Source organism: Globicephala melas, chromosome 20 (assembly GCF_963455315.2).
Source record: "Globicephala melas chromosome 20, mGloMel1.2, whole genome shotgun sequence".
Lineage (NCBI taxonomy): Eukaryota > Metazoa > Chordata > Mammalia > Artiodactyla > Delphinidae > Globicephala > Globicephala melas.
The window spans coordinates 21,915,342-21,939,004 of record NC_083333.1 but is presented as its reverse complement, the minus strand read 5'-3'; the positions used below and the strand labels follow the sequence as shown (position 1 = coordinate 21,939,004).

The 23,663-nt window shown below is 37.4% G+C and overlaps 1 protein-coding gene across 17 annotated transcripts in view; it reads right to left on the bottom strand.

Annotated features, from left to right (window-relative positions):
* CEP112 (centrosomal protein 112) overlaps nt 1-23,663 on the bottom strand; it is a 475,621-nt gene that overhangs the window by 433,311 nt on the left and 18,647 nt on the right. For 15 of the 17 annotated variants that reach the window (XR_009560193.2, XM_070044585.1, XM_060289906.2 and 12 more), the window contains one exon: nt 1,765-1,855. The exons of the other annotated variants lie outside the window; for them this stretch is intronic. Coding sequence is in view for 14 of the 15 variants with exons in the window: in XM_070044585.1 (XP_069900686.1) it covers nt 1,765-1,855 (91 nt within the window). In the remaining variant the exon portion in view is untranslated. The remainder of the gene's footprint in view (nt 1-1,764; nt 1,856-23,663) is intronic. 17 annotated transcript variants of the gene reach the window in all.

Sequence of the window (23,663 nt, the reverse complement as noted above, 5' to 3'; positions counted from 1 at the left end):
GCACCGCAACGAAGAGTAGCCCCCGCTCACCGCAACTAGAGTAAGCCCGGGCGCAGCAACAAAGACCCAACACACAAAAATAAATAAGTAAAAATAAATAAATTTATAAAAAATAAAATAAAATTCCATGCTCTTTTCCCTCCCATATAATTTATATTATAAACTTATCAAACCAGATTAAAATTATTAACTGAGGACAGCCAAAGATCTGTACCCAGGAATGGACAATGACCTGAAAGCCCTACAAACTTAGAAAGTAAGTCTGTGGAAAATAATAATGTACATCCTACAGTACAGCCAAAATATTTTATTTAAATTTAAATTCTTGGTATAGCATTTTCATGCTTTTAGAAAACCTCACTACTAACAAATAAATCTATTTATCTATGGTCATTTAAATTATCTTAAGTGATGAAAAATACATTAAAATGTTCTTCAGACACAGATGCAGAGAACAAACGTATGGACACCAAGGGGGGAAAGCCGCGGTGGGGTGGGGATGGTGGTGTGCTGAATTGGGCGATTGGGATTGACATGTATACACTGATGTGTATAAAACTGATGACTAATAAGAACCTGCTGTATAAAAAGATAAATAAAATAAAATTCAAAATTTGAAAGAAAAAACAATGTTCTTCATATTTTACTGAATCTCCAGATTTCTACTGAACAAAATGTTGGGTTTATTATATACACTATATTAAAATTCATTATTGCCTCTACTGTTGGTCCCTTGCTTTTTGAATGTGTGTGTATGTATGTGTGAATGAGAATGTCTTTTAAAATGCACCTCCCTTATTTATTTTGAGTAAATATAATGATTGATAATAAATTCACAAATATCTAAAATGTGCTGCTCTTTATATTAAGATATTTATGAAAGTTCCAAACTGGACCCCTCCATCACTGGAGAAAATGGAAGGAGTTATGTTCAGAGCAAATGTTCTGAAACAGTCGTGTTTCACATTCAACTTGCTTGTAACTAAAAGTCTCATCACCCAAGACAAGCTGAGCTATGCTGTAGGAAGCAGGCAGAGTCCTCTTTATCAACCTGACTGGAATGCTCATTAGCTCCATGGTCAAACCAAATCTATGTTAAGTAGTTACATGCAAGAGAAGTATTCATATTTCAAGATAGGAACAGTTCACCTTCATCAGGAAGGCAGTGTTCCCTACTTCACTACAAACTAATCCCAATTTCTTAAGTTTATGACCATTGTGCGTCTAATCATTTTTAGACATATACTGAGTAAAAGGGGAAAAGTTAACTAAAAAACAAAACCTTTTCAAAGTTATTCTTCAATGCACAGGAAAAATGATAGACTGATTAACACGATGCCTCAGAATCTTTGAGAAAGCAGAAGGAATGCTATGGAACATACGAAATACACCACTTTCTTTGAAACCAGGATATTCACCAAAACCTTCAGACTTTATTGTTTGTAAGTAATCGTTGGAATTTAACAATATGAAACTAAAAATATGTGGAGATTTTTTTTTTTTTTTGCGGTACGCGGGCCTCTCACTGTTGTGGCCTCTCCCATCGCGGAGCACAGGCTCCGGACACACAGGCTCAGCGGCCATGGCTCACGGGCCCAGCCGCTCCGCGGCATGTGGGATCCTCCCGGACCAGGGCACAAATCCATGTCCCCTGCATCGGCAGGTGGACTCCCAACCACTGCGCCACCAGGAAAGCCCTATGTGGAGATATTTTAAAACAAGAAGCAAACAAACAAAAAAAACAAAAGTAGAATCTGATCTTACATAACTCCTTGGGGTAATAATCTGTCCATCATCTCTGTAGGTTGGACTCATAGACTGTGATCTGGTTTGGAGCTTTGCAATGCATTGTTCCCTATTGAGAGACCAAAACAGTCACAGTCAGAATTGGGGGAATTCAGAGTACACAGGGGTATTCAAATCTAGGACTACAATATTCTTTTCCTTTTGGAAATGAGATGACTGTTTATATTAACAATGACGTTTCAATAGCAAAGAAAAAAGAAATACGAATAATAACCACTTGTATTTATTAAACTATAAGTAAAATGTCACCTAAATGCCACATGCTTGCTTACAAACAAATGCTGTTATTAAGTGGGACTATAATAAACCACATGCATTTCCCCTTTTCCTACGTGTAGGAAGAGAAAAACTGAAGCATACAGTCTCAGAGAAGATAATTGTTTTCAAAGGTTAGCAAGTTTTGTTGGATTCATGTTTCACATCATGATGAAGTCTTAAAATATATAAAATAACAAAACTTTCACATAGCTGAAAGTCTGAATTAATCTGAAGCCATCTCAGAAACCACAGATAAATCAAAGTCCTAAATTTAAAAATATGCCATGTTAATTTAGGTAAAACATAAGTAGAGCATAAACAGGAAAATAGTTTAAGCTTCCAGATGAATTAGAACAAAAAGATTTTTCTCCAATATAAAATATAGTACAAAAGGTGCCATTCTCAATACTCTACTTTAGCCTAGAGTCTCCCATATATTTTTTCTTGTTTAAAAAAGAGCTCTGTTGAGGCACAATTGACATACAAAGAACTGAACATATTTACTGTGTGCAATTTGATGAGGCTGAACAAACGCAAACACCTGTGATACCATCACCACAATCAAGGTAACAGACATATCCAATACTTCCCAGAGTTTCCCTGTGACCCTTTGTTTTTGTTTTGTTGTAAGAACACTTAATATGAGGTCTATCCTTTTAACAAATTTGAAGAGCACAATACTACATTGTTATCTAGGCACTATGCTGAAGATATGGAAACAACCCAAATATCCATTAACAGAGAAATGGACAGAGCAGAAGTGGTAGACACATACGATGAGATATTGTTAACTCTTTAGCTGGATTATGTGGATGGCACCTGGTGCAATCATCTTCCTGTACTGCCATATTTTTATACTACCAAGGATAATGGATAAATTACTTTATCCATTACCCTAGGGAATCTAGTTTCCTAAGAAAATATTTGACTTCCCTTCATGTCCACTTCTCTCCCATATATTTCTATTCGAGCTACTTCAATGGAAGTTCCATGATTACAAATATCTATTCTCTGAATGGTTACTTCAAGAGACACAAAACGAAAACTAACCACTATTTAATGAATTAAAGCCACTGACTTTCAACCACTAGCCATATCAGGATTTCCTTCACAAGTTGTGGGTCATACTAAGTATTCTCAAAAGACGGAACAGTAGTTCAAAAAGACAAGATTAAAATTAATGTGTTTTTTGGTAGTTAACACTGACAGAATAACATTCCTTAGACTAGTTACCACGTAATTGAGAATGTCTGAAAAAGTTGTTTTAAAGAGAGCTGTAGCTTTTTTTAATACCCCTACTCAGTAGTCCAGATATCCAAATACTTAAAAATAAATGAGAAAAGGAGATAAAGTAATATTTTGAGAATAATCTCATCAGCCAGTGTGCTTGAGCTGATATAAAGCATTTAAAACTTAGTATGTGGGAAGAGACACCCTGATATACCATACTAAGTAGTGGCCTGTTCTTCTTTAAGAATAGATTAAACAATCATAAAAAGAGCGATACTTAAAAATTGAAAAATGCTTAAATATTAAAAGTAATTCTTCTCATAGAAAATATTAATAAAAAGAGGACTGAAACATTTATCTACTTATTACACAGGGTGCATACATGAAACAACACATCCTTTTAAGTCACATGTAGCTGTCTTCTCTAACGATCCTACCTCTTTCCCTTCTTAGTAAATTTTCAAAATAAGTTATTGAATCTATGTCCTACCCTGCCATGTCCTCTCCAATCAACTACAATCTGACTTCCACTCATCCTGAAAGTGCTGTAAGTAAAGTCAGCATTGATCTCCTAGGTGCTCAAGCAAATGAGCCGCCATCTGTTCCTACCCTGGCTGCTCGCACTAAGACATTAGGGGTGGGGCTTTAAAGGTGCCACATTTATTGGCTCCACAGAACCATTCTTTCCGGGTTCCTATCCGGTCCTTTAGAAACCTCCTTCACAGCTTTTTCACTAGCTTTTCTTTCTCTGCCCATCTCATACATGCTATAATCCCTGGGGTTCTGTGTCTAACCATATTTATTTTCCTTTTATGTGCTTTCCCTGGTCAATCCAATATACTATTAGTTTTTCAAATAATAAGGAGAAGCTCTGATTACCAATCTACATCTCCAGCCCAAACTGCTCTCTTGGCCTCCAACCCCATTGCAAATACAAACTGAATAGCCCTACCTCCAATTCAACATGCCCCAAACTAAATTCATTCTATTTCCCCTGAAACATGCTCCAGTGCAGGCCAAGTAAAGCAGAGGCATTGCTGAAGTCAGCTTCTTGTGAAGGCAGTTGAGCCAACTAAAGAAGGAGGTCAGTATCATTGCTAAGATCCAGCTGGCACAAGAAGCATGGGGCATTAAGCACAGAAGTTTCATCTCTTGCCACTGATAATGACTCCAGCTGGAAACACAATTAACTGGAACTCTAAGGAGGCACAAAGACGGCTCAGATTCACCGTGATGGGGCTGGAGGTCAGGGTGAACAGGGAGACAGAGGGCAGGGGGCAAAGCTTAACCCTGTGTTATCCTTTAGGAAGAACAGCAGGCGCTGCCTGCCACAGAGAATAAATAGCAAGTCATGGTGCTTATGAAGACAGCCTACCGTTGGTACAGGGGACACGATGACAGCGAGGTCAGGACTACGGAGTTTGTGCCAATGAGGAGGAGGGACTGTGGCTCATTCACGTGTGGGTGCCAAGCTAGCCCAGAAAGCAGGGTCTCGGTGTATGAGTAAGATTCCCTGGCATGCCAGTGCCTCCTTCCTCCTCTGGAGGAGGAAAACTAGAGGAAATGTAAGTTTCCCCTTTCACTTTTTCCTAATGCTAAAATACTTCAACGACAATCCAGAAACATTCTCCCAGCATCTTTGCTGATTCCAAATACTACAGAAACATAGACTTGTCACTATAAAAATAAAGAGATAAGTAATGAGACACATAATAAGCTTTAAAAGCCTAAACAAAGACTGACTGAATTTCTTCCTGCAAAAGAAACTTATACATATGGAAAATTTCTAAAATGTCTTTTTAATTTGTGTCCTCAATGTGATTCAAGTAGACATTTCAGATATAAAAAGGAAATAAACAATCTGTGATCATAAAAATGTGCTTAAAAATGAAAAACATGATTACCAAATTTTAAAACCACAATGTAAGAAGAGAATGGCAGATAAAATATAGCATAAAATCAAATCAGTGACTTAGAAAACTACTTCAAGAAATATTCTGAGAACACACAAAAAAATTAAGGGATGAATATAATAAATAAAAATGCAACAGATAAGGAAGATAAATTCAAAATCTCTCATATCAAAATAATATGAATTCCAGAAGGCATAAATAAAACAGAAACTGGGAAAATAATAATTAAAGAAATAGTAGTGACAATGCCAGTCAAGACTGCATTGGAGAAAAACCTAAAGGAACAACCTAGAACATCTCTTTTAGCTCGGACAAAAATGCAATGCCCAAAAAACCCAAAAAAATGTAATGCCATGCTATTGTCAAAAAGACCACAAATAAATGTTGGTGAGGATGTGGAAAAAAGAAAACCTAGCACCCTGTTAGTGGGTATGTAAATTGGTGGAGCCACTATGGAGAACAGTAAGGATCGTCCTCAAAACACTAAAAATAGAACTACCATATGATCCAGCAATTCCACTCCTGGGTATACATGCAAAGAAAATGAAAACACTAATTCAAAAAGATACATGCACCCCAATGTTCACAGCAGCACTATTTACAATAGCCAAGACATGGAAGCAACCTAGGTGTCCATCAACAGATGAATGGATGAAGGTGTGGTACATATATACAATGGAATACTACTCAGCCATAAAAAGGAATAAAATTTTGCCCTTTGCAACAACATGGATGGACCTAAAATGTATTATGCTGAATGAAATAAGTTAGACACAGAAAGGCAAACACTGAATGTTATCATTTATGTGTGAAATCTAAAAAACAAAGCAAACAAATATAACAAAACAGAAACAGACTCACAAGCTAATTGTTACCAGTAGCGAGAGGGGTGGGGGGAGGGACAAGGTAGGAGGAGGGGATTAAGAGGTACAAACCACTATGTATAAAATAAATAAGATACAAGAATATATTGTACAGCACAGGGAATATAGCCAATATTTTATAATAACTTTAAATGGAATATAATCTATAAAAATACCGAATCACTAGTAGTATGCCTGAAACTAATCTAATATTGTAAATCAACTATACTTTAATTTTAAAAAATGTAATGTCATAAAAAGGACAGGAACTGAAGGTCTGCCAGGCTCTGGTTTCAGAGACAGCTAGAAAGAGCAGGAAGTATGACTCTGGACAAGTAGGAGAGAATCAAAGTTCCTCTAAGTAGAAGGACAAAGTCAAACTCATCAAGAAACCAAAAGCAGGGATGGAGTTCCTTGTTCTTGAGAAGAAGCTGAAAATCAGTGCTGGTGACCACTTTGGAAAGCTCTGGCTTATAAGAAGCTTTGTGCCCTGGAAAGGCAAGGAACACAGACATGGCCTCAAAGCCAAGGAACTAGACTCGTTGTATGAAAGGACAGAGTTCAAAGTGAAAAGAGGGGGCGCAGTGGTTAAGAATCCGCCTGCCAATGCAGGGGACACGGGTTTGATCCCTGGTCCGGGAAGATCCCACATGCCACGGAGCAACTAAGCCCGTGCGCCACAACTACTGAGCCCTCGTGCTACAACTACTGAAGCCCGCACGCCCTACAGCCCGTGCTCCGCAACAAGAGAAGCCACTGCAGTGAGAAGCCCGCGCACCGCAATGAAGAGTAACCCCTGCTCACCGCAACTAGAGGGAGCCCGCGCACAGCAATGAAGACCCAATGCAACCAAAAATAATTTTTAAAAATTAAAAAAAAAAAGTGAAAAGAGGCATTTGGTTCCCCAAATTCCTATAAACAGGAGGCAGCCTGAGAAAACTACTCAGCTTAAAACAAATCATTGCTTCTGTTAAAAAGCAAAAAAAAAAAAAAAAAAAGATAATTCAGAAGGAAAAGTCAAGAACCCAAAAGACAGAGCAGAGAACCATGAAGAACACTTCCAGGAAGCAGCACTAAGCCCTAATCAAGAAACTGGCAATCAGCACCTGCTAGATTTCAGAATTTCTATGGAACTGTCATTGGTTTGTGTCTCCCATTTTCCCTGTTTTTTAAATGGGAATTCTCCAGTCCCTCTCTCACCACTGGGGGGGTGGGGGGGAGGTAACTTACAACTTTAGTTCACAGGTGTTTACAATGGAAGAAGCCACACCAGGAAAGTCTCACCTACACCTAGATATGACTTTCATTAGGTTTACTGAAGTATAATTTATGTACCGTAAAGCCATACCCATTTAAAATGTAGAGTTCCGACAAATGCATATACCTGTGTAACCAGTACAATGAAGATACAGATTCTTTCCATCACACCCAGAAGTTCTCTTGGCCTCCCTGGCAAGCAATCTACTCCCTCCCACAAACCCAGGCAACCTGCATTTCGCAGAATCTCTTATATATGGAAGCAAACAGAATGCACTTTTTATGTCTGGCTCCTCTCACTCAGGAAGAGATTTAGCCATGTTGTTGCATGTATCAAAGTTCATTTCTTTTTATTGATTAGAAGTATTCCATTATATGCATGAACCTTAATTTCCTTTTTGATTCATGTACTGATGGACACTTGTCTCCACATCTGGCTATTATGAATAAAGCTGCTACGGACATTCAAGAATTTATGTTGACATACATTTTCATTTCTCTTGACATGTAGGAATAGAATTGTGAGGTCATGTGGTAAATTATCTAAAACTTTGTAAGAAATTGGTAAACTGTTTTCCAAAGTGGTGGGGGCACTTTATATGCCCATTAATGCTGTATGAGACTTCCAGTTTCATCTCATTGTCACCATACTTGGTTTTCTGTCTTTATCATTTTAGCCATTCTAATGGGTGTATAGTGGTATCACAATTGTGCTTTATAATTTTCATTTCCCTGATAAAGGATGATGTTGTCCATCTTTTCATGTGTGTACATTAGCCATTTATTTATATATACACTTTGTGAAGTGTCTGTAAAATCTTTTGCACATTAATTGGGTTGTTGTCTACTTTTCCTTGAGTTGCACATACTCTAGACACAAATCATTTATCAGATATATGTATTTAGAATATTTTCTCTATATGCAAGGAGCACCATCTATTCATGATATAATACCCTTTGTATATTTTCTGGATACAATATGCTAATTAAGAATTTTAAAATCTATATTCATGCAGGAATATTGGTATGTAGTTTTACATTCTGGGAATGTCTGTCTTCTTTTGAAAACAAAGTAATACAGACTTAACAAAGTGAGTTGGGAAGCATTCCCTCTTTCTCTATTGCCTGAAAAAAATTCATGTAGGATGATATCATTTCTTCCATAAAAGCCTGATAGAATTCACCAAGGAAACCATCTGGGCTTACAGATTTCTTTATAGGAAGGTAGTTAATTATAAAATAAACTTCTTTGGTTAACTATAGGGATACTCAGATTCCCCATTTCTTCTTGTCTTTTAAGGAATTCTTCTATTTCATCCAAATTTTCACTGATACAAAGTTGTTTATAATAGCCTCATTATACTTTTTTTTTTTTGGCCATGCCACGTGCTTGCAGGATCTTACTTCCCTGACCAGGGATCGAACCCGGGCCCCTAGCAGTGAAAGTGAGGAGTCGTAACCACTGGACCACGAGGGAATTCCCACCTCATCGTATTCTGAATGTCTGTAGGATCTGTGTGGAGCCTCCTCTTTCATTCATTCCTGACATTGCGAATTTGTGTTTTCTCTCCCATTTTATATTTTTAACTGTGGCAAAATACATGGAACATAAAATTTACCATCTTAACCACTTTTTTTTTTTTTCTTAACCACTTTTAAGTGTTCAGTTCAGTGGTTGGAAGTACAATCACAGTGTTGTGCTACCACCATCACCATCCATCTCTAGAGTTGTTCCATCTTCCCAAGACAGAAACACCTTACCTATTAAACAGTAACTTCCCTTTCTCCTCTCCCCTCAGCCCCTGGCAAACACCATTCTACTTTCTGCCTCTATGAATTTACACTTCATATAAGTGGAATCATACAGTATTTTTCATTCTGTGACTGGCTTATCTGCCTTAGCATAATACCTTCAAGGTTCACCCATGTTGTAACATGGGTCAGAATTTCCTTCCTTTTTAAGGCTCAAGAATATTCCATTGTATCATATGCCACATTTTTATGCATTCAGCCATTGACGGATACTTGGGGTGCTTCCATCTTTTGGCTACTGAAAATAATGATGCTATGTACAAGGCTATACAAGTATCTGTTTGGGTCCCTGTTTTCAATTATTTTGGATATATACATGGAAGTGGGATTTCTGTATGATATGGTAATTGTATTTTTAATTTTTTTGATGAGCTGCTGACGGTGTTCAACCACAGCTACACTATTTTACATTCCCACCAACAGCACAGAGGGGTCCAACTTCTCCACATCCTTGCCAAACACGTTTTGTTTGTTTGTTTTATAGTAGCCATCCTAATAGATGGCATCTCATTATGGTTTTGACTTGCATTTCCAGAATGATTACTGATCAATTTTTTGGAGAAATGTCTATTCAAGTCCTTTGCCCACTTTTTAATCAGGTTGTTTGTTTTTGTTGTTGTTGAATTGTGGGGTTCTTCACATACTCTGGATATTAACCCTTTTTCAGGTAGGTGATTCGCAAATATTTTCTCCCATTCCATGGGTTGCCTTTTCACTCTGCTGATTGCGTCCTTTGATGCACTAAAGTTTTTAATTTTGACATGGTCCAATTTATCTACAGCTTTTTTTGGTTGCTGCTTGTGCTTTTGGTATCATATCCAATAAATCAATGCCAAATCCATCGTCATGAAGCTTTCCCCCGATATTTACCTTTAGGTATTTGATCCATTTTGCGTTAATTTTTTTGTTTTTGTTTTTGTTTTTTGCGTTATGCGGGCCTCTCACCATTGTGGGCTCTCCCGTTGCAGAGCACAGGCTCCGGACGCGCAGCCTCAGTGGCCATGGCTCACGGGCCCAGCCGCTCCGCGGCATGTGGGATCTTCCCGGACCGGGGCACAAACCTGCGTCCCCTGCATCAGCAGGCGGACTCTCAACCACCGAACCACCAGGGAAGCCCACTTAATTTTTATATATAGTAAAAAGTAAGAGTCCTACTTCATTCTTTTGCATGTGAATATCCAGTTTTGCCACGCCATTTGTTGAAAAGACTGTCCTTTTCCTATTGAATGGTCTTGGCACCCTTGTCAAAAATCATTTGACCATATATGCAAGGGCTTATCTCTGGGCTCTCTATTCTAATCTATTAGTCTATATGTCTGTCTTTATGCCAGTACCAGACTTTTTTACTAATTTATCCAATCATTAATTTGTTCATTCATTCATATTCATTTAACAAATAACTGAGTTATTAACTGTGCTCCATGGTACAGTGACAGGCCTTAGGAATATAATTGTGAGCAAGACAGTCTCTCTCCTCAAGGAGCTTTGTGAATAGGAACCACAGACTGATATCAGAGCAGACGACACCCCTTCTATAGTTTGTTAAAGATCATTCCCAACAGTCTTTGCATCATCTTCATAAAGCATGAAGTCATAAGGGAAAAAAAAACGCTTTATTGATTGCTACATACAGGTACCTAAGTACCGTGGCCTCTATATCATTAACACTGACAAATTGTGGTGCCTCGCTTACCAAATTTGGTCAATGTATTATGTGTTAACGGGCACACTCACATTTACAGTGCTGTCTGTCCTTTGTATAGAGGTTGGTTTGGGTACATTTCCTCTTTGCTTCAACAAATACCGAGTACAAAGAACTACTAGAATCTCCAAAGGTGTGTGGACTTATATATATTTTTGGTGCTCTCTCCAAGTGAATTTAGCATCTCAGTATAGCCAAGCAAGAAACTTATTTAATTCAAAAACTGCTAGTTATTTTTTATTTAAAATGCAAAAAAAAAATATGTTCATTACAAAAGGTAAATAAAACTGGCAACAGATCTAGCTTCCCACATTTCCCAGCACAAACACCAAATGTGAACGTGAACTGTAGGGTTGTGTACAGTTCTCTCTTTCCTTCATGTATCTTAGACTAGCATCAGCATTGACCGTCCTGCAAAATAGCCTTGTTTCCCAGAAACAGGAAGACTACTATACCTGGGTTGGGAAATCCATCCTTGCTATATCCAAAATATTTACATGGTTGTAACATTTCTGGTGTTTTTTTTTCAACTCTAGCAATTTTATAGCCACTTTTTACCTCTTCTTCTTTCCACACCTCTAATTTCTATTATGAGGTGCTAGCTACTAGAAGGGAGGTAAGATTAAAACTGCACACTGGTGCAGAAAGCTCACTCTATCCTTTGAGGATAGCACAACACTGTTTAGATTACTGTGGCATTGTAGGAAGTTTTGAAATTAGAAAATGTTAGAATTCCAGTTTTGCTTTTCTTTTCCAAGACTGTTTCAGCTATTCAGTGTCACTTGAGATTCCATATGACTTTTAGGAAGTATTTTTCCTTTTCTGAAAATAAAAGCCACTGGAATTTTGATTGGGATTGTATTGGGTTGGCCAAAACGTTCATTCGGGTTTCCCATGTTACCCAACCCAATATTATTCAATATATCACTTTGGGTTGTATTGTACATCTTAATAATATTAAGTCTTCCAATCCATGAACTCATGTCTTTCCATTTACTGGTGTCTTTTTAAATTCCTCTCAACAATAGTTTGTAGTGTTTTTAGTGTACAAGTCCTTGGTTAAGTTTATTCCTAAGTATTTTATTCTTTTTTGACACTGTTGTAAATGGAACTGTCTTCTTAATTTCCTTTTCAGATTGTTCACTGTTACTGTATAAAATTGTGACTGATTTTTATTTGTTGGTTTTGTATCCTGCTACTTTATTGAATTTGTTTATTAGTTCTAATAGTTTTTTGTGGAATATTTAGTTTTCTGTATGTAAGATCATATCATTTGTGAACAGAGATCATTTTTCTTCTCTTTTCAATTTCGATGACTTTTCTTTTTCTTGCCTCATTGCTCTGGTTAGGACTTCCAGTACTATGTTGAATAGAAGTGATGAGAGTGGGCATCCCTGTCTTACTACTGCTCTTAAAGGTAAAACTTTTGCTTTCACTCTTATGTATGCTGTTAGCTGTGGGCTTTTCATATACGGCCTTTATTCTTTTGAGGTAGTTTCCTTCTATTCATAGTCTGTCAAGTATTTTTATCATGAAAGAGTGTTAAATTTTGTCACATGCTTTTTCTGCATCAATTGAGATGATCACGTGTTTCTTTTCCATCATTCTGTTAATGTGGTGTACTATAATGATTGTTTCATTTGTCAAATTTTCCTTGCATTCCGTGAATATATCCCACTTTGTCATGGTGTATAATCCTTTTAATGTTCTGTTGAATTGTTTGCTAGTATTTTTTTCAGGGTTTTTTCATCAATATTCATCAGGAATATTGGTTTGTAGTTTTCTTGTAGTGTCTTTGTCTGGCTTTGGTATCACAGTAATGCTGGCCTCATACCATGAAGCTGGAAGTATTCCCTCTTCAATTTTGGAAGAGTTTAAGAGTTTGGATTGGTGTTAACTATTCTTTAAATGTTTGACAGAATTCACCAGTGAAGCTATCTGGTCCTAGGCTTTTCTTTGTTGGAAGGTTTTTGAATACTGCTTCAATCTCCTTACTAGTTATAGGTCTGTTCTAGAAATAGAAATAGATTTTCTATTTCTTCATGATTCAGTCTTGGTAGACTGTGTTTCTAGGAAATTATCCACTTCATCTAGGCTACCCAATGTGTTGGTTTACGACTGCTCATTGTACTCACTTATAATGTTTTATTTCTGTAAAATCAGTTACAATGTCTCTTCTTTCATGTCTGATTTCAGTTGTCTTCTTTTTTTTCTAGTGGTTTCCATGATTTTCTCTAATGTTTTCCCATTTTCTGTTTTATTTCCTTTCTTCTGCTAGCTTCAGAGTTTGTTCTTTTCCTAGTTCCTTAAGATGTAAATTTAGGTTGTTGATGTCAGATTTTTCTTTTTTAATGTAAGATTTTACAACTATAAATTCCCCTCATAGCACTGCTTTCACTGCATCCCATAAGTTTTGGTATGTTGTGTTTTCATTTTCATTTGTCTCAAGATATTTTCTGATTTCCCTTTTGATTTCTTTTTTGACTTCTTGACTATGAGTGTGTTATTTAATTTCCACATATTTATGAATTTTCCAGTTTTACTATTGATTCCTAGTTTCCCTACACTTTGATCAGCAAAGATACTCAGTATGATTTCAATCTTTTAAAATATATTAAAACTGGTTTTGTGGACTATCAAATGGTTTTATCCTGGAGAATATTCCATGTGCACTTGAGAAAAATGTATTCTACTGCTGTTGGATGGAATGTTCTCTATGTATTGGTTTGGTCAAATTGGCCTGCAGTGTTGTTCAAGTCCTCTGTTTCTTTATGATCTTCTGATTGTTCTAACCATCACTGAATGTGTGGTACTGAAGTTTTCTTACCACTATTGTAGAGCTATTTCTCCCTCCATTCTGTTGATGTTTGACTCATATATTTAAGACTTCTGATGTTTGGTGCATGTATGTGTATAACTGTTATATCTTCCTGGTTCATTGACCCTTTCATCATTATATAAGTTCATTCTTTGTCTCTTGTAACAGGTTATTACTTAATCTATTTCTTATAATACAAATCCACTCCTGCCCTCTTTTGGTTACTATTTGCATGGAATATCTTTTCCATCCTTTCACTTTCAACTTGGATGTGTCCTTAGATCTAAAGTGAGTCCCTTGTCCCTTGTAGGTAGCATATAGTTGGATATCATTTTATTCAACTGCCTTTGTAACCCTATAAAAAATAAAAAGTGGAGTTGTAAACCAGAATTACCATTCTACAGGTTTTTATATTTACCAATGTATTTCTCTCTTTTTATTTCATGAGTCTAACTAGAATTTATCAATTTTATTTAACTTAAAAAAAAAAAACAATGTTTGCCTCCATTGACTTTATTGTTTTCCTGTTGCACTGATTTCCACTCTTATCTATTTTATTTCCTTCATTCTGCTTACACTGGATTCACTCAGCTCTTATTCTTCCATCTTCCAAAGGGAGAAGTTGTGACCACTGATTTTGGATTTTTCTTCTTTTCTGACACAAGCATTAAAAACTCTAAATTTCCCTCTAAGCTGCATCTCATAAATTTTGATATGTTGTATTTTCTTTATCATTTGGTTCAAAATTTCTATAAACCCTTGTGATTTCTTTCGTGACAAATAGGTTATTTAGAAGTGAGTTTTTTTAATTTATAAACGTTTGACGGCTTTTCTGGATGTACTATAATTGTTTCTTATTAAATTCCGATGAGATCAGAAAACATGCTCCGTGTGACTTCCATCCTTTGAGACCAACTGAATTTCTTTTACGACCCAGACGTGACTTATCCCGATGAACATACCATGTGCACTTGAAGAATGTGTAATCTGCACTTATTGGATGGGGTATTTCTTAGATGTCAACTAGGTTGAGGTAGCTCAGAGTATTGTTCAAATCTTCTAAATCCTTGTTGATTCTTTGGTCATGTTGCTCCATAATTCCTAAGAAAGGGATGTTAAAATCTGCAACAATGGCTGTAGATTTGTCTATGTCTCTCTTTAGCTCTTGTTACTTTTTGGTACATTTTTTTTTTTTTAAAACAGATCTTTACTGGAGTATAATTGCTTCACAATACTGTGTTAGTTTCTGTTGTATAACAAAGTGAATCAGCCATATGCATACATATATCCCCATATCTCCTCCCTCTTGCATCTCCCTCCCACCCTCCCTATCCCACCCCTCTAGGTCATCGCAAAGCACCGAGCTGATCTCCCTGTGCTATGCTGCTGCTTCCCACTAGCTAACTATTTTACATCCGGTAGTGTATATATGTCGATGCTGCTCTTACTTCGCCCCAGCTTTCCCCTCCCCACACTGTGTCCTCATGTTCATTCTCTACGTCTATGTCTTTATTCCTGCCCTGCCACTTGGTTCATCAGTACCATTTTTTTTTGGTTCCATATATATGTGTTACCATACAGTATTTGTTTGTCTCTTTCTGACTTACTTCACCCTGTATGACAGACTCTAGGTCCATCCACCTCACTACAAATAACTCAATTTCATTTCTTTTTATGGCTGAGTAATATTCCATTATATATATGTACCACATCTTCTTTATCCATTCATCTGTCGATGGACATTTAGGTTGCTTCCATGTCCTGGCTATTGTAAATAGTGCTGCAATGAACACTGTGGTACATGTCTCTTTTTGAATTATGGTTTTCTCAAGATATTTGCCCAGTAGTGGGATTGCTGGGTCATATGATAATTCTATTTTTAATGGAGCTGGGGGAATCAGGCTCCCCAATTTCAGATTATACCACAAAGCTACAGTAATCAAAACCGTATGGTACTAGCACAAAAACAGAAATATAGATCAACAGATAGAAAGCCCAGAGATAAACCCACTCACATATGGGCACCTAATTTATGACAAAGGAGGCAAGAACATATAATGGAGAAAAGACAGTGTCTTCAATAAGTGGTTCTGGGAAAACTGCACAGCTACATGTAAAAGAATGAAATTAGAACAGTACCTAACACCATACACAAAAATAAACTCAAAATGGATTAAAGACCTAAATATAAGACCAGATACTATAAAACTCTTAGAGGAAAACAAAGGAAAAGCATTCTTTGACATAAACCACAGCAAGATCTTTTTTGACCCACTTCCTAGAGTAACAGAAATAAAAATAAAAATAAACAAATGGAACCTAATAAAACTTCAAACCTTTTGCACAGCAAAGGAAACCATAAACAACATGAAAAGACAACCCTCAGAATGGGAGAAAATATTTGCAAATGAAACAACGGACAAAGGATTAATCTCCAAAATATACAAACAGCTCATGGAGCTCAATATCAAAAGAAACAAACAATCCAGTTAAAAAATGGGCGGAAGACCTAAATAGACATTTCACCAAGGAAGACATACAGATGGCCAAAAGGCACATGAAAAGATGCTCAACATCACTAATTATTAGAGAAATGCAAATCAAAACTACAATGAGGTATCACCTCACACTGGTCAGAATGGCCATCATCAAAAAAATCTAGAAACAATAAATTCTGGAAAGGGTGTGGTGAAAAGGGAACCCTCCTGTACTGTTGGTAGGAATGTAAATTGATACAACCACTATGGAGAACAGTATGGAGGTTCCTTTGCTACACGTATTTTTGAAGCTCTATTATTTGATGCTTATACACTTATAACTGTTATGTCATGGTTATGAATTGACCCCTGTATCATTACAAAATGATTCTATTCATCTCTGGTAATTCTCCTTGTCTTAAAGTCTATTTTATTTGATATTTAATATGGCCATTCCAGCTTTCTTATGTTTGTTGCTCCCATTACACATCTCTTTACATCCTTTTAGTTTTAATTTACTTGTCCTTGTATGTATGTCTCTTACAGACAACATACAGTTTGTTCATGCTTTTTGATCCAGTCTAACAACCACTACCTTTAGATTAGAGTGTTGAGTCCATTTACATTTAACGTAATCACTGATATGGTTCTATTTACTCTGCCATTTTGCTATTGGTTTTACATTTGTCCCATCTTTCTTTGTTCCTGTTCTTTCTCCCCTACCTCCTTTGACTGTGTTCATTGACTATTCATTGTATTCCATTTTAATCCCTCTAGTTATATTTCTTTCTAGTTGTATGCCTATTATACTTTTAGTACTTGTCCGAGGTATGTGCTAGGCTAGCAGTCCCCAACCTTTTTTGGCACCAGGGACCGGTTTTGTGGAGGGCAGTTTTTCCACGGACAGGGGGTGGGAGGGGAATGGTTCAGGTGATAATGTGACCGACGGGGAGCAGCAGATGAAGGTTGCTCACTTGCCCACCGCTCACCTCCTGCTGTGCGACCCGGTTCCTAACAGGCTGCAGACCGTTATCGGTCCATAGCCTGGGGGTTGGGGAACCCTGTGCCAGGCAATATCTAATATGCCTCCCAGTTATCCCAAAATCCCTTGTGTAATGCCCTTTTCTTGAGTGTGGACTGAACCTAGTGACTTACTTCTAATAACCAGAATCTGGCAAAAGTGATGGATTATCACTTCGAAAACTACCTTATGAAAACCCTCTGGCTTTGGGCTTCCCTGGTGGCGCAGTGGTTGAGAGTCCGCCTGCCAATGCAGGGGACACGGGTTCGTGCCCTGGTCCGGGAAGATCCCGCGTGCCACGGAGCGGCTGGGCCCGTGAGCCATGGCCGCTGAGCCTGCGCGTCCGGAGCCTGTGCTCCGCAACGGGAGAGGCCACAACAGTGAGAGGCCCATGTACTGCAAAAAAAAAAAAAAAAAAAAAAAAGACTCTGGCTTCCATCTTGCTTACTTCCTCTGATGGAAGCCAGCTGCCCTATTGTGGGCTGTCCTACAGAGAAGTCCAGAAGCAAGTAACTGGATGAGGCCTCTGGATGACAGCCATAGAAGACTGAGGGCCCCAAACCAAGAGCCCACATATAACTGAATCCTATTAAACACGTAAGTGAGAACAGAAATGGATTATCCCCTCAGTTAAACCTTCAACTGAGACCACAGTCTCAGCCAATATTTTGATTTCAGCTTTACAAGAGAACCTGAGCCAGAAAACTCAGCTATGCTCATGAAATAAATGTTTGTTGCTTTAAGCTGCTAAGATTTGGAATAATTTGTTACACAGCAATAGATAACTAATAATGATTTGGGTACATGGAAGTGAGGTGCTGCCTAAAAATTCAGAAGTGTCTTTTGAACCAGGTAGTGGTCAGAGTCTAGAAGGATTTTCAGTAGTGTGCCAGAGAAACACGAAATTGACTTCAACAGGCTGTTAGTAGAAATCTGGAATTTGAGGACATTGCCAGTAAGGGCTCAAAAGGAAGTGAGAAATCCTTTTTATACAGTGGTAGAAAGCCACCCCATCATCTTCAATAACATGAGAAATAGAAAACGTGCCTAATGAATTGCGTGAGTGCTATAGCTAAGTAGATTTCCAAGCAAAGTATGTCTTGCTGCTTACAGTAAGATGCAAGAGGAGAGTAGTAAGTTAAGTGAAGGACAATTAAAGAAAAAGGAACTGGGGCTTCATGGTTTTAAAAATTCTCCGTCTCTCCAGAGGCAAAACATGAGCAATTAAGAAATGGCACCAAGCTAAGTTTGCGCACTGCCGAGAGATTAAGCCAACAGTACAAATCAACAACCTTTTGTTAAGATCAAAAAGATCAGGGCTTCCCTGGTGGCACAGTGGTTAAGAATCAGCCTGCCAATGCAGGGGACATGGGTTCGAACCCTGGTCCAGGAAGATCCCACATGCCGCGGAGCAACCAAGCCCATGCACCATAACTACTGAGCCTGCGCTCTAGAGCCCGTGAGCCACAACTACTGAAGCCTGTGCACCTAAAGCCCATGCTCCACAACAAGAGAAGCCACCACAACGAGAAGCCCGTGCACTGCAACGAAGAGTAGCCCCGGCTCGCCGCAACTAGAGAAAGCCCTCACACAGCAACGAAGACCCAATGCAGCCAAAAATAAAATAAATAAATAAATTTATTTTTTTAAAAAAAAGATCAAAGGTGGTACATCAGAGTACATTCATACATAAAGACCTTTAAAAGGATTAAGGGTGTGCATCTCAAACAACAGGGCTTCTGAAAAACTTAAGGACACTGTCCTTCAATCTTCTGAGAAGTAACCCAACCTAAAAAGAGATGAGTATATGTGGCTTTTGTCTAATGGAGTGAACACACATAGGATTCACAGGAGGTCTACAAAGGTTTTGAGGAAATTATATCAGCAAAATCACTGTCCTTGGACTGAAAGGGACAGAGTACAAAATGAAAAGGGACCACTGGACCCCCAAAATTCTTCTGGAAGGAAGCAGACTAAGAAAACTACTCACCTGCAAGCACAAACTACCGAAACACAAACACTTACTATTTTTCATGAAAAAGAAAGGATAACTCAGAAGATGGAATCAAAAACCTAGCGGGAGGAGCCAAGAGACATGGAGCATTATACCCAGATCTTGAGCCTTAATTAAGGAACTTCCAACATTTACCCAACTGGATTTCAGAATTGCTATGGACTTCTTTGTACCTCCTATTATTCTCCTTTTTAGAAATGTCTATAGTAATTATTGTATGTTGGGCGTGTGGGGAGCAGTTAACTACTGGAATAGACATTTCTCCAAAGAAGAGACACAAATGGCCAGTGAGCATGTGAAAAGATGCTCAGCATCATTAGTCATTAGGAAAAATGTGAGTTAAAACCACGAGATACCACTAACATGCTCATTACAACGGCCAAAATCTAAAACACAGAAAATACCAAGAGTTGAGGATGTGAAGAAACTGGAACACTCATATTGCTAATGGGGATGTCAAATGGTACTATTTTGGAAAATGGTTTGATTCCCTAAAAAAGTTAAAAATACACTTACCACACAACCCACTGCTAGATATTTACACAAAAGAAATGAAAAACACATGTCCAAACAAAAATATGTATATGAATGTCCATAGCAGCATTATTCAGAATAATTAAAAACTGGTAACAATCCAAATATCTATTAACAAGTCAGTGGATAAACAAATGTAATATACTCATCAGTGAAATACCATTCAGGAATAAAAAGGAATGAATTACTGATACATGCCACATGAACTTCAAAAACAATAACCAGATGCATAAGACTACATAATTCATGATTCCACTCATATGTAACTTCTAGAAAAGGCAAAACTATAGTGACAGAGAGCAGAGCATTGCTTGCCTGGGGCTTGGAGTAATTCCATATTATAAAGATATTAATTCTTCCCAAGTTGATCTACAGACTCAATGCATTCTCAATCAAAATCTCAACAGGGGCATGTGTATGTGTGTTATTAAAACTGGCAAGATAATTCTAGAATTTATATGGGAATGCAAAGGACCAAAAAGAGTCAAGGCAGTCTTAAAGAAGAAGAAACCTGGAGTGCATGCACTGCACTACCAAAAATCAAGACTTTATTTTAAAGCCACAGTAACTAAGGCAGCGTGGTTAGTATTAGTACACACACAGAGAGACCATCGGAGGAGACAAGGGTCCAGAAACCCACACAAGTAAGATTTTCTGGTTTACAATAATGGTGTCAACTATAGTAGTGGGGAAAAATAGCTTTTTTAAATGATACTGGGTCAGATGGCTATCATTTATCCACAGGAGGGGTGGGGGGATGACCCCTACATCACTTCATACATAAGAATCAACTCCAGATATAGCACATATCCAAATGAGAAAGGTAAAATAAGGAAGCTTCTAGAAGGTATCCCCATGATCTTGAGACAGGCAAGGTAAGAAATCTTAAACATTCTTCTTTTGCGTGAAAGAAGAATAAAAGAATATCAGAGCTGACTGACTAAAAAAAGAATATCAGAGATGACTGACTAAAAAAGAATATCAGAGATGACTGACTAAAAATAATTATATTATAATTAAATATTGTTCAACCGAACATACCAGTGAACGTGGGAGAAGACATTTGCCATACATGTATCAAAGAATTTGTTTCCAGAATATATAAAGAGTTGCAACAAATCAATGGAGAAAAGACTGACAAACCATTTTTATTAAAATGGGAACAAACAGGAACTTCACAAAAGAAGATACCCAAATGGTCAACAGGCATAGAAAAGTGTGCTCAATATCATTAGTCATGAGGGAAAATGCAAATTAAAACTCACATGTACCAGACTAGAATTGCTGAAGCTAAAAGAAACTGAACAACCAAGTACTGGTAAAGACGATGAGCCACAGACTTTGAAAGCCTTCCTGGTGGAAATGTAAATTGCTATAACCATTTTGGAAAACTCTTTGGCAGCATCTACCATAATTACACTTCCAAGTCAACACAGTATACATATGTGCACTAGAAGACGTGTGAAAGAATGTTCACAGGATTATTTGTAATAGCTAGAAGCTGGGACAACCCCAAACATCCAACAATGGCAGAATGGAAATAAAAATGTGATATAGTCACACAGTAATCAAAGAAAAATCCATTGCTAAATGCAACAACATGGATCAATCTCACTACATAATGCTGAACAAAAGAAGCTGGAAAAAAGTGAAAATACTTTATGAACCAAAAACTAACCTATGTTGATATAATGCAAAATAGTGGTCACCTTTTGCAGGGACGATAAATGACTGGGAGGGAGCGAGAGAGAGGTTTCTGGAGAGCTGGTCATGTTCTCTATGTTGATCTAAGCAAAGAAATGATCAACACAGAATACAGAGCGCTGGCCTTTCAGGACAAGGGGGAGGAGGCACGGCCGAAGGTCTCCTGGAGCAGTGATGTGCTATTTCTTGGCTGGGTTAGCAGCATAGGGACGTTTATTTTCTAACTGCTCTTTAAACTGTACCTGTCATTTTCATACACTTTTTACATATATGCTATGTTTCACAGAGGTAAAACTTTTTAAGAGTAATACAACTACTGCCTTATAAATCAGAAAACTAAAATGAGAACTAACTTTAGATTTCACATCGGTGCATTCATCTGAGCAGCAAGTAATACTGTTATATACCATCTGCGGAATAGTTTTCTTACGGTATTGCTAAATATCAATGAAACATAAAAATAATTAGCAACAATTAATACCGCAGTAAAGTATCAAATAACACTGAAAATAAGAAAATGAAAATAACTTTCACGGATCCACAATATATTTATTTTAATATTTCAAAGAGAACTTTATTAGGAATAAAAAAAACAAAACTAAATTTTAAATAAATGAGAAGCTTGACCAAACCAAAAAATGATCAGAGATTCATAAACTTTTTAAGACTTTGTATTTTTCCCCATTTCCTACTTTAAAATAACACATTTGATTTTAAAATTAAAAACCAGCTTTAAAAGTCACTCATTTAAATCAACGTTTATTAATATATCTCTGGTTTAATAGTATCAACACTCAAGAGAGTATTTTAATTCCCTCTAAGTTTTACAACACATATAAGCTTACTGTCATCCTTTTTTGTTTAAAAGAACAATCAGAACTAAACTGTTCAATATTATGATCTCACAAAAAGAAACTTGCTTGTGAAACAAAGAGATACTTATTACAAAGCCCCACTCGTTAAAAAATTTTAAAAAGTTAGAAGTGACTAAATTTGTCAAAAATCTGACTCAATGGAAAAAAAAGCCTAAAAGAAATGCAAGGCCATTATTTTCAAAGCTATTCCATCTCAGTTACAAATTGCTGTCACTTGGCCTTGCCTTGGTAAATACCTAAGAATGATATTTAATTAGCACATCACTGTTGAAAATTAATGAGCAGCTAAGTGGTCCCATGAGGGTGTGAAACATACTGTTCTATTGAGGATCCTAAGAAAGTTTCCATCCCTTGTTTATGAAGCAGTCTTACCCCTAGAGCTCAAGGTTAAACATCTGCCTAACAAGTGTCCATTCTGGCAAAAAGACCAAGTTAATCACATTTGTTCCTCACTAAACGTTCTCTCCAAACACAATGATGAAAAAGATTGACTTTTCTTTCATTAATTTAAGAAAAATGATTAATTTTTCTTTCTTCCAAAAAGACTTGTTGGGGAGAGGTCCTCTTAAACCTTAGACTGACCAACAGGAAGCTACCAGATACTGATCACAGGCGATCCTCACCAAAGAAGGGAGATACCCAGGAAGTGCAGTAAGCACACAGCACAGGTCTCTCCCGGGGGCAGAGGCAGTTTAGATGCACCAACACCCACCTCCCACTGCCCACCTAGACAGCAGCTCTCCACCTGGCAGGAAGACCCAGGTCTAGAACTCCAAGCCCCACTTGGTAGCCCCTAATCACATATGGCTACTTGAACTAATTAAAACCCCAAATTCAATTCCTCAGCCACAGTAGCCACACTGCAAGTGCTCAGCAGTCACATGTGAATAGTGGCTGCGATACTGGACAGCACAGCTGCGGAACATTCCCACCACTGCGGGATGCTGTATTACACTGCTGCAGAATATACGTAGTATACGTATGGAACGAAGATACGTAATGTACTAGTGCAGAATGTATCTTTGCCTAATCAACAGGGCAATTCTTAAATAAAATGAATGTACTTTTTGTGAATAATATTTAAGGATGTTTTACTACATGTAACCCTAACCATAATTATCTATGCCAATGGACATAAAGAAATCCTAGGAAGGAAAGGTAATGATAAGCTCCCCTGTAAATTCATCCAACAATTTAGAAGCAGAGGCTATTTATAGATCAGTGCCATTTACATATAGAAATGGAGTTTAACAAATTTAAAAGATTCTATCTACTATAGTTGAGTATACAGACTAAAAATTAAATCAATATTTTTAAAGTGAAAACTGTTTTTTCACACAGATCAACATACTCAACCATAAGTACATTTTTTCATTATA